The sequence below is a fragment of the Crocodylus porosus genome, unplaced genomic scaffold (genome assembly GCF_001723895.1).
Source record: "Crocodylus porosus isolate Cpor-Errol unplaced genomic scaffold, CroPor_comp1, whole genome shotgun sequence".
In the NCBI taxonomy this organism is placed as follows: domain Eukaryota; kingdom Metazoa; phylum Chordata; order Crocodylia; family Crocodylidae; genus Crocodylus; species Crocodylus porosus.
The window spans coordinates 21,897,265-21,908,780 of NW_017728943.1; the positions used below are offsets into that span (position 1 = coordinate 21,897,265).

The window sequence follows — 11,516 nt, forward strand, 5'->3', positions numbered from 1 at the left end:
ACTGATGAACCCGTGTTGGTTGCCCCTAAGCATGTAGTCCCCTGCTGGCCCCTCCTGGATGCGTGCCAGCATAATTTTCTCAAACAGCTTGCCTAGGATCGAGGTAAGACTAACCGGCCTATCATTTCCCGGGTCCTCCTTCCTGCCTTTTTTGAAGATGGGGACCACGTTGGCCCTCTTCCAGTCCTCCGGTACAATGAGTAGATGGACTTCCCCAGTGGGGAGTGGTGTGGGATTTGTGCCCAATTGCGCTTCTGTGGAGATGGAAGTGGTTGTGGGGCTTACAAAGGGTGAGACATCCCCTTGAGGGGGAAACCTCAAGAGAAGAGAATGTTCCTGACAGTACTTTCTCCTGCCTTTACCTGCTGATCTGTGTACCCACCTGAATGGAGTGAGTTATGGGAATGGCAGGGACTAGGCCCATGGGTTCTCATTAATCTCCCCTCTCTCTCCATGTTCAGCTATTGCCCATTGAACAAGCTGCCCGAAAGGACAAGTCTGACAGGTGAGGATTCAAGCTGCTGGAAGCCGGTCGAGGGTCTCCTGGATTGTGGCAATAGGGGGGTTGGTGGTGGCCATCTATTCACACTACTTCACTAGGGCTGTGAGTTGTGGAGCTTCCTGAGTTTGCCTTGCTTTTGCACATGAACACTTTCTCTTTTTTTCAGTGAGGATGATAGTGAAGGTGAAGAGCAGAGAAGCAGACCAAGCTTGGGACAGAAGGAAGAGGAGGACACGGACCTGCAGCTCAATGTGGATATAGATGAGCAGTTCATGTTGCCCAGCAGTGAGGAGATTCAGAAAGAAAATATCCTTTCTTTTACTACGTTTGTGGCTTGTGAGCCACCTGCATCTAGCAAGAGCATACACTCTTAGACCTGCATGTTGTGAAGTATGGGTGTTATGCTCTTGGTTTAGTGTTCCTGAGAAACTACAATAATGTACCACAGAAACCCAAAACCCTTCTGCCTGGATTGGGTCATGCTTCAGCTTAATGGAGCAGGAGCATTTGTTGCACCATATATTAAAGCAGTTGTGTGTTAGATAGCTGAAACCCTCAGAATCCTAGTAGTGTAGAGTTGACAGGGACCTCAAGTGGTCATTAGTTTAGCCCCAACTCTCTGCACTAGCTTGGGATCAGTATATCTTGCTTTTCCTTGACAGGTGTTTGTCTTACTTGTCCTTAAAATCTACTGTGTAACTCTGCAGCAGTAGAGCAAAAAACTTTTTAAATCTCAAGGCAACCCTCAAAACATACCAGCTCTTTGTTTTCACTGTTTTGACTACAGAACAGTAATAGAGGAATTCTTCTGTGGTAAGGAACTCAGAAAAATCAAAACCAGGGCAGAAGGTTTTTAACACTTATGAAATCCTATTTCAAATCTCTGCGTTTATTTTATGAATCAAGTTTGCAGACCTAACAGAGAGGACATGGCATGGCACTCCAGCAACCTTAAAAGGATCTCAAGGCATCCTGGGGTGCTCTGGCACCATGGTTGAGAATCACTTGTCTACAGCATCCCCAGGCAGCTTGTTCCAGTGCGGTGTCACCTTTGCAGTTCCCAAACTTTAGTAATCTAACTGAATCGTGCTGATTTTGCTGCCCCCTCCCCTAGGCCACTGTCAAGTAGACATAGAGAACAATGAATTGCCGTCCTCCCTAATCTTTGACCTATTGGATGACTATCATCATGAGGGTGGGTGGGTGTGTCTGTCCATCAGTTTTTTTTTCTTTTAGACTAAATAAACCCATCTTCTTAATCCTTTCCTAAGTCATGGTTTCTCAATCTCTTACTATTCCCATTATTCTCATTGGGATTCTCTCCAGCTGGCCTGCATCTTCATGAAAGTGTGAGACCCAAAGCTTGATGGAGATGCCCCAGCTGAGGCTTCCTCAGTGCAGGTGCTCTGGTGCATGGCAGGAGTTGAGCAGTAAAGCTCATTTGCAATCGGCGCTCAGGCCTTTGCTCTTATTCCTTGACTCTTCTCACCTGTTGAACCACCTGATCTGCATGTCATTCATCAACGCATCAAGGACAACATGGAAGTGCTGAAGGACTTCCGGAACAAGCGGGAAGAGGGGCGTGCACGGCAAGAATACCTTGTGCTCCTTCACCAGGACCTTGTTGCTTACTACTCCTACAGTGATTTTTTGCTTGAGAAGTTAATGGAGATCTTCCCCCTCCCTGAGGTATTGTGCTTTTCCCTGGCCCTGCCTTGCTAGACCTAGTTATGGGTCTGGATTTGTCCAGCCTTCCTCCATACTGACCAGTATTCACCCATTTGCCTCCCCTCTTCGTTGGTATGGGGGTGCCCTGTTGCTTTCTCAGTCGTTCTCTTCCTTCTCTTGTCCAGCTGGTCAACTTCTTGGAAGCCAACGAGGTTCCTCGCCCCATGACCATTCGGACCAACACCCTAAAGACACGGCGACGGGACCTGGCACAGGTAAGTGAAGCTCTGTGGCTCTTCATCCCCTGCCCTCTCCCCATTGTGAAACTGAGGTCTCACTGTTGTTCTTGTCTGTCAGGCTTTGATCAATCGTGGAGTGAATCTTGACCCCCTGGGGAAGTGGTCGAAAACTGGGCTTGTTATCTATGACTCCTCTGTGCCCATTGGTGAGAAACTTTCCCTTCTGTCCCAGGGCTGAGCCACTGGACTAGGAGCTCCTCAGTTTCTCATGGCTCTATTATCGTGCCCCCTAGGTGCTACCCCAGAGTACTTGGCTGGACACTATATGCTGCAGGGAGCTTCTAGCTTCCTCCCCATCATGGCTTTGGCTCCTCAAGAGAATGAGCGCATTCTGGACATGTGCTGCGCCCCTGGAGGCAAGACCAGCTACATAGGTACCAGATTGGAGAGAGGGGTTGCTGGGTATGGGCGTGGGGATCAGGGTGGTGAAGCTCAGGAGGAAGGTGTGTGTGTGTGTGGGGGGGTCCCTTTTGGGACTTCTTGCAGGGAAGGATACTGGGGAGGCAGGCAGGAACGTTGTGGGGGGAAGGGGGCAAGGAATTCTGGTCCATGACAATGGAGAGTGTTACAGATGGTCTGGGTCCTGATGTGACACCTCTGCCCTCTGGCAGCTCAGCTGATGAAGAACACAGGTGTGATCTTGGCCAATGACAGCAGTGCTGAGCGACTGCGCAGTGTGGTGGGGAACCTGCACCGCCTAGGCGTCACCAACACTGTTGTGAGCAACTGTGACGGGCGCCAGTTCCCCAAGGTAGGATGATGGCACAGCAAGCTCCTGCACATCTTGTCAGTTTCAAGGCTTCTGTGGATTCTGCTTTGCTCTCCTTGGCTGGGTCATGTCCTATCACACGTGTTCACTACAGTCTGTATGGAGCCAAGCTGTAAGAAAAACATACACATGGGCTGGGGGACTAGGCAGCATGGAATGACTCTGCCTGTCTTGTCTGGGTACCATATTGCTCTAGCTCAGCTTCACATGGATGGGGCTTCTCAGAATGTCTCTTTCTGCCCTTAGTTGATGGGAGGGTTTGATCGAGTCTTGCTTGATGCTCCCTGCAGTGGCACAGGTGTGATCTCTAAGGACCCTGCTGTCAAAACCAATAAGGTGAGTAACCTTCCCTGCTCTTCGCTGAAGGGTCCTCTTTAGCTGTGCTACTGCTCTCATGCCAGCAAACTTCTGCCTTCCCATTGCTGCTAGTAGCTAAAATCAGCAGCAGGTGGTGGCAAGGGTAAGGGGCACAGAGCGGGGAGGGCTGGGATGATTTAGTTCACTTATGTGGTTACAGACTCAGGCAGATGTAGGTTAGATTGTAAGCCCTGCTGTACACTCTCATAGCAGCAGCTGCCCCCCCCCCCTTCTTACATAGACTAAAGTGCATGTTTGTCCACATCTTGAGAGAGACTTTTGTCCACTGGTTCACTGAAGGGGGTGGTTCTGGATTGTTCTGCCCCTACATCAAGATGCTTGGAACAGAGAGAAATAAATCTGAGGAATGAGTCCCTCCTTTTGCCTTCCCACCCTGTACATGGGTGTGTCCCTTTCCTTCCTCTCCCTTTGTTGGATCAGGGGAGGGGATGGAGCCTGAGAAACTAATCCAGGTCCCATTACTTCCCCCCCACCTCCCTTTGTGCTTCTCACTCTTTTATCATGGGTCTATTTGCAGCAGAGAGTGGGGTGAGCTCTGCATCTTTCACATTCTAACCCATTTGTCTCCCTCAGGATGAGAAGGATGTCTTGCGCTGTGCTCACCTGCAGAAAGAGTTGATCCTCAGTGCTATTGATTCGGTCAATGCTGCCTCGGAGACAGGGGGCTACATTGTGTACTGCACCTGCTCCATCATGGTAAGTGCCCTTGGGGCTCCAGGTGACTGGCCCCAACACTAAGGGAGCACTTAAGAATTGGTTGGTCAGTCAGTCTCAGACTTCAATGTCGGTCTCTGGCAGGTGGAAGAGAATGAGTGGGTAGTGGATTACGCCCTGAAGAAACGCAATGTTCGTCTGGTACCCACGGGCTTGGACTTTGGCCAGGAAGGATTTAGCAGGTGTGTGACGTGTCAGGCCTCTGATACGGCAGCTCGCACTCTCACTCTCCTCACTAGGGAGGAAATTTTCACATTTTCTTCTTTATCTTCCCCCTCTCTACCCCAGATTCAAGGACCGTCGCTTCCACCCATCCCTCAAATCTACACGGCGTTTCTACCCCCACACCCACAACATGGATGGGTTCTTCATTGCCAAGCTCAAGAAGTTCTCCAATGCCATTCCCAAAGTGCAGAAAGGTAACTGAATTACAGAGCTCTGCCCTGCTCACTTACAGAACTGGCTGGGATGGGAGTAGCAGAGAGATCCCAGCAAAACAATGCTGATGCTAGCTGCAGTATATCCTGCTGTCTTAATGGAATCATGGAAAAATTGGGCTGAAAGAGCTATCAGGAAGCCATCTAGTCCAGCCTCTGTTTAAGGCAGGGTCATCCCTCACTAAATTATCCCAGCCAATTGTCTATCTGAATTGCACTTACACTTCCAATAACAAAAATTCCACTCCCCTTCCAGGCAGTCTTTCCCAGTGTGTTCCTACTTTGAATTGGAGAATCCATAATTTTCAACTGCTTGTTGTTTCAGCCCATTACTTTTTGATCTGGTCCCTGATGGACATAGCAAACAATCATTTACTATCCTCTTCTGTAATAACCCTTTTTGTATGCAAAGATCTATCAAATCGCTTCTCAGTCTTCTCTTCTTCTGATTTAAATAACTCTAGTTCTTCCAACCATTTCTTGTAAATCATGGTTCCCAGGTCTCTCATCACTTTGGTGGTTTCTTGCTGAACTGTTTCTAATTTGTCTTAATCTTTCTTGAACTGTGGTGCCCAGAACTGGCAGGTGAGGCCTCATATGTTAGTAAGTGGAAGCATCAGCAGAAGTGTTCTAAGGAAGTAATGGAAGTGATGCATCCCAGTATGGTGTTAACTTTTTGATCTAACAGTGTAACATTCAGCTTGTCCACCACAAACCAATTTTTAAGTGCAGAATTTTATCCTATTAGTTCAGACTTATTTCCAGTTTATCAGAGTTTTTTGGAATCCTAATCCTGTTTTACTTGGTCTCAGCTACAGATTTACTACCAAGTGTGCATTCAGTTCCGTTCTCCAAGTCATTTAATGAAAACGAGCAGTACCAGACCCAGGGCAGAGCCACGTGGATACTTCTCAATGCTTCCTCTCAGTTAGACATTGACATACTTGTCTTGGAGCATAATCATCCAATCAGTTTTGAGCTCATCTTACCATAGTTTAGTGTTGGAAGCCTTGCCTGAGTGAAATTTTGGATGGGGTTGAACAGTGGTTATGATACAAAGTCTGTCACCTTAGCATATAGTGGAATTTGGTTAGTTCAGCATGGTTTGGACCTTGTACAGACATTCATTTTCTCTTGGGAGAGTTGCTGGTCTCCTAAGAGAAACCATGAGTGGTATACCATGTTCGGGCTTTTTCTCCCAGAGTACAAATGTCCGCTCCAGAGGAAACAACCTGGAAATAACCAGAGTTAAATCGCTCCCAGGGGAGAGTCCCCTGAGAGACCAAAAATCTGTGCATGCTGTGGCATGCTCTAGCAAACCCACTCCCAGCCAGTCCCAGAGAGGCAGTGTGTTGCTCCCTGGACTCTGGTGCTCCAGCAGGGGCACCCCACATTGTATTGCAGGGAAACAGGCTGACCAGGGGCAGCCTTGGTCAGCCAATCAGGGCTGCTCTATGCCCTGCTGCTATCTGTTGCCATGCAGACCAAGGAAGTCTGCAGAGCACATTGAGAAGGGTCTCCCCTTCCATGTCTGCATAGTGTCAGCACTGCATGCTCTCCACTCTTCAGGGCCTCAGCATTCAAATGTCTGTACAAGTGGATCTGGGTAAGGGGAGTTTCTCTACTAGGAGAACAAACCTGGGAGAATTCTTCCAGATAATTAGGATGTATCTACACCTTTCTCTTGAATGGATGTGTTTCTCTTGACAGCCAGGTTGGCTGTTCCTTTGTTATCTTGTTATCCTTTAAGTGCTTAGAAATAGGTTCTCTGGCAGGCTTCAGTGTTTTTCTAGGTATCAAAGTTAGGGAATTGGAGTAGCCAATTTAAGTCTTCTTTCATCCCCCCCCCCCCGTTATCTATGAATTTTTACACACACAACTTCCCGTAGTTCCGCAATTACCTCAGCCAGTTGCTTGAATACTCCTGGATAAGTCTCATGAAGTGTTTTGACTCTCTTCTGCTTGTAGATGAGGAACCTGCCATAGAACCTGCAAGCCAGGAGCCTGCTCCTGAGCCAACTTCAGAGCCGCAGTCTAAACGGAGAAAGCTTGAGAGATCAAAAGTTGCTAAGGGAAAGAAGATGCAACGGCCTGCCTCAAAGGGAAGCTCCTTACAGAAGCTGGGCAGAGCCTCAAAGTCTGCCCGGCCCTCCCCCCGGACACTGGGGACTCGGCCAAATTCTAGGAAGAAGCACAAAATGCATCAGAGTGGACAGTGATAAGGTGCCTTACTGGACATCAGTACTGGGTTTGCTTAGACTATTAGGTGGAGTGCTCACCTTGGAGGGGAAAGGTCAGGGACTGCCCTGGTTCTACCCACATTGGGTGCTTTTCCCATGTTGTGCCGGTCTGGAATAATTGTTGTCACTGTTTAAGGAGCTGGGGCAATCTCCTGTCTCTGGTGTTGTGATCTGCTCTTCAGCCTACACTTCTCTGGGCATCTGGAATGGTCATTCCTGCCTCATTAAAGATTTTATGCCTTGTGGAAGTATACAGTAGCAAAGTATGTGCACTTTCATATGCAAAGAGAAACCATTTCCACTTTGAATCAGAGACTTGGAGTGAGCAGGTGACCTTCTGCTTAGTGGTTAAAAGCTCTTTGTGGAGGGAAAGGAGAGGGCCAGGGCAGCAGGAGTTCTGGGTCCAGGCCCTGCTCCAGTGGCTGCTCAGAAACATTATAGAAGGTAGATGTTAGAGCAGCATCTGGGATCTAAGGTTCCTCTTTGGGTTGGCCTGGGCCTTGAGGCTGAAGTAACTTATATTTCTGAACTAATGGATGCAAACTAGAACCAATATAAACAGAAATGACCTCCTGGTTACAAAGGGTGGTGTTCTTGGTGAGGACAGTGCTGAGAGATGTGTACTCTAGTTTTCTGGCAGAGGAAGTATTTAAATCCAGGTCTCGTACATGGTTGTGGGGGTACTCCTGGCAAATGGACTGTTGATTGGTGACATGCTGCAGCTGCCTGTGGGAGCTCCCCACTTGCTGCCACCATACTCCCACCACCAACAGTGCTGCTGCTGCTGCCTGCAGGAGCTTGCCATGCCACACCAGCCTCTGGGGGCACATGGCATTCATGTGCTGGGGGAAAGCACCTTATTCCTGGAGAGGTTTCAGGGTCACATAAAGGTCTCCTCTCTGCATCTGAAACTTGGGCACTGCTTCTTGATGCAGCTGGTGAACACTGCTGTGAGGAAGGCTGACCAGAACCATTAACAAATGACAGAGTGGAAATATACACCCTAATTTCAATATACGGTTGTGCAAAATCTTTCCTCTGGGATTGATAAGTGGTCACTTTGGCCAAGGCTTGAAGGAGTTTAGCAAGAGAAGCCTGAGCCATTAGGGCCATGAAGATGGATGGGGAGAGCATAAATAAAGTTGCAAGAAAAAGTGCAGTTGGAATCTTCACTAAAAGGTCAGGGGTTATGGAAAAGGGGCAGCAACCTGGCATGCTGGGAATCTTTTTGTGTTGGGTTTTCCTCTTGCTCTCTAGAACCCCTTTGCATTTTTTCCTTTAAAGTATGTTACAACAACAGTTGGCAAGATTTTGCAGCAGTTGCCTTGATCAGCCTGGACTGGGTCTGAGGTGGACCAGTACTTCTGATTCAGTTGCCACCACTTCTCCCTACCATCCATCTAAGGTACAAGCGATGTCTTCCTGCTGTGTGGCCTGGATGCAAGGTCTTAGGCCATATGTTCCTGATCCCTGATATAAAGCAAATGTCTGTCCCCAGGGCTGTGGTGAAAGTATTGTCAACTGATGTGCCTAATGGTTTGTGCAATTAAAGTACAATAATGGCCAACCCACTGAGAGGCTGGGAAAAGTCCCATCACCTAGTATCAGGGTTGGACAGGATGGTGTGGGGGGAGGGGAGAGAGACAGAGACTGACTGTAAGAAACTGTACCCATGGAGCTTGGAGGAACTTAACTCCTGCTTTGGAGGTCTGGGGTGTGGATGGGGAGGACCCTTCTGCAGCTCCTGCTCGAGACAAGGACTACTTTTACCTCCTAGGGACATGCTGAGCAAGCATTGTGGAGTACACAGTGATGCTGACTGGTCCAGAGTATCTCTGAGTACCACCATTTGGGACCAACTGCCAATACAAGGCAGCCTCCACCACTTATGTGATAAGACACGGGTGATGCACCAACAGGCCAGTGAAGACTAAGCTGTGGATACCAGCTTCCAGGTTCTCAGAAGACCCCTGTAAGAGCAGAATCTGAGGCAATGCTTTGGTGTGTATCTTAAATGGTGGCAAAAGAGCTGCTGCTCATGAGGGTCATATTCCCTAGGAGGTGCTGCACTAACCTGCTGAGGAACCCTGGCAGAGCCTGACAGCAGAACATCTGGACCAAGGCAGGACATGTGCGCCATGTCTGCCCTGTCCCACAAGAAGGCTGGGGGTTGCTATCCAGATATAAACTTCAGCACTTACCTTCCTCTTACCCCATTCTTTTGGTATTTGCTGGCTGCAGGAGTGATATATGTGAGACCTTGGAGTGAATTGGGAGCATCTCATGAGCACTCTAAGTGCTCAACTTCCATCTCCATTGGGCAGAGTTTCTCCGAGCATTGTGTGCCTTCAGTGCAACTAGGTTCTGACTGAGCCTGTCCCCTTCGTTCAAAGGTTAACAGAGCTACTGCCTATCCAGCGAATTTTACTTGGGAAGTAGCCACAACCCAGCAGGACTGGGCCACACTACTGTGGACTTGAGTCAAGTCACAGCAGTGTTTGGTGTTAGTGCTGCTGGGTTGTGCTTCTTCACAAGTAAAATGCCCTGTACCAGAGTGACTTCCTTGAAAGGCTGATGGTTCAGCTCCTTGGCACCAGCTGTTTTCCCCAATAGGCTCAGCAACCTATAACTTCTTGCCATTTGTGGCTGGAAGGAACAGGGGCATCCCAGTGGCTGAAATCACATGACCAATGAGCTGGGGAGGGGAAAGTGGGGAAACAGGAATGGGCAGCACAATAGATTCAGCACCTAGGCTGAGGCATAGGGGGGAGTGTTGTCTTCTCCTTCAGCTGCCCTGTTCCTCTCAGAGATGGCTATGGGGCTTCCTTGTCAGCAACCCAGATAGGTTCCTCCTAGGAGCTGTCTGGGGGAAGAAGAAAAGGTGGGAGAATGTGAGCGTGGGGAGTCTTCTCCCAGCTTCCCCCCCGATAAAGGACCTCTGGGAGAGAGGAAGAACACATCGGCATCCTCCCCTGCTGGTGTCTCTCTGGCCAGCTTCACTTTCTAGACTTTCCTGGGTGATGTAAAAGAAGGCCAAGTGGTGACCTTGCATGCTGCTCAAGAGACATTCCTCCAAATCATAGTGAGTACTGGCCTGGGATTAGGATTTGCTGTACTGCCTCTCCCTCATGGCCTGAGACAACTGCCCAACCTCTATCAGAGGGGCTGGAGGACTGGCCAGCCAGGGGTGCACTCAAAGTGGAGAGGCAGAAAGAGCAAGGGATGGGACACCAGGCAGAGGATGGGACTTCCCTACCCTTACTGGTGTCACCTCCACCCCCAACCCCGATGGCCTTGCCTAGTGGCTGTGGGCATCAGGATCTGCCCATGAGGCCTAGCATGAAAATGGGAGACACTGCAGCTGGTTGAAGAGGAGAGGAACCAGGTGAGAAGGGTCAGCAGTGCTGCCAGGGCCTTCTGTAAACTCAGAGGCACTCTCCACTTCTTCCAAGCCAACACTCCAGGGCCCAGCGGAGAAAGCACCAAGCCTCCCTGGTACACAGTGGATGCAGTGGGACATTTCTTACAGGGACATCAGGGAGAACTCCTCCAGGTTCACATCAACATGCACAACTGCCACTGGCTGGATGGTGACCTGTCATGAGGCGAGCACATGGATGAGGGTGGGAACCTGGCAGGAAAGGGATGATGGGGCATAGAGGAGGGAGCAAATAAACAAACAGGAGGATGAAGGAATGCATGTGGGAAGATAGCAGACATGGGGGCAAGGCCCACCAGTGCTTGGAGCGAAACAGTTGCAGGGGCAGGGAGAAAGCAGTTGACTGGTGGCAGGGAGGCCTCTGCCACATCCCCCACTAACAGCCAGGCACCAGAGTGGCTTCTACCTCTGCAGGATACTGAGGGACAGGCCTCCTCCAAGCATCCCGTGAGCACCTCTGGCAGGATGAGCCTAGGCCCAGCCCTCTTGTCCTGAGGAAGAGGGTCCCAGTGCCGAGGCACAACTGATTAGGGGGACAAAAAAGCAAGCAGCTGTGGAAGCAACATCAATACAAGTTCAAAGAGAGGGAAGCTGAGGAAAGCATCCCCTCAAAGCACTTGCTGTTCCCCACAGGGGCCAATGGATGCCACCCTGGCCTTCGACACACTATTTTTGTGGTGCTTCAAAAGTAGAAAAATACTATGAGCATGCACACAAGCCCCTTGGCATCACAAAGGCACATTCCCCAATAGGGGGCTGCTCCTTAGTTCTCCCTGCCACCAGGGAAGCCCGCCAGTGAGGAGGACAGGCTCAATGGCAGGCTTTCTTGCCTTCCCCGTCAGCTGCTGCTGGAGTGGAAACAGGTGATGGGGCTGCCCACAAGCTGCCTACAAGGCAGGAGCTGATAAGGTGATCTCTGTTACCTGATTAACCCTTGCCAGGACCAGTGGGAATGGATAAAACACCTGCGCTGTTACAGGCTGAAGTTCCTAGTGCTTTAGTGGGTTGCTGGTGTCGGTCAGGCCCCGCTGCTGCTGCAGCCTTGTCACCATAGCTGCCTGGCAAGGCCA

General features: G+C 49.7%; 1 protein-coding gene across 1 annotated transcript in view; it reads left to right on the top strand.

Moving 5' to 3' along the window:
• Nucleotides 1–7,258, top strand: part of NOP2 (NOP2 nucleolar protein) — a 14,266-nt gene extending 7,008 nt beyond the window's left edge. Inside the window, exons 6-17 of the mRNA XM_019548938.1 lie at nt 462–505; nt 669–808; nt 1,992–2,191; nt 2,356–2,445; nt 2,528–2,615; nt 2,703–2,843; nt 3,081–3,220; nt 3,485–3,574; nt 4,190–4,312; nt 4,415–4,512; nt 4,619–4,749; nt 6,736–7,258. Of these exons, the coding sequence (XP_019404483.1) occupies nt 462–505; nt 669–808; nt 1,992–2,191; nt 2,356–2,445; nt 2,528–2,615; nt 2,703–2,843; nt 3,081–3,220; nt 3,485–3,574; nt 4,190–4,312; nt 4,415–4,512; nt 4,619–4,749; nt 6,736–6,986 (1,536 nt within the window). The 3' untranslated portion in view covers nt 6,987–7,258. The remainder of the gene's footprint in view (nt 1–461; nt 506–668; nt 809–1,991; nt 2,192–2,355; nt 2,446–2,527; nt 2,616–2,702; nt 2,844–3,080; nt 3,221–3,484; nt 3,575–4,189; nt 4,313–4,414; nt 4,513–4,618; nt 4,750–6,735) is intronic.
• Nucleotides 7,259–11,516: the final 4,258 nt, after the last annotated feature.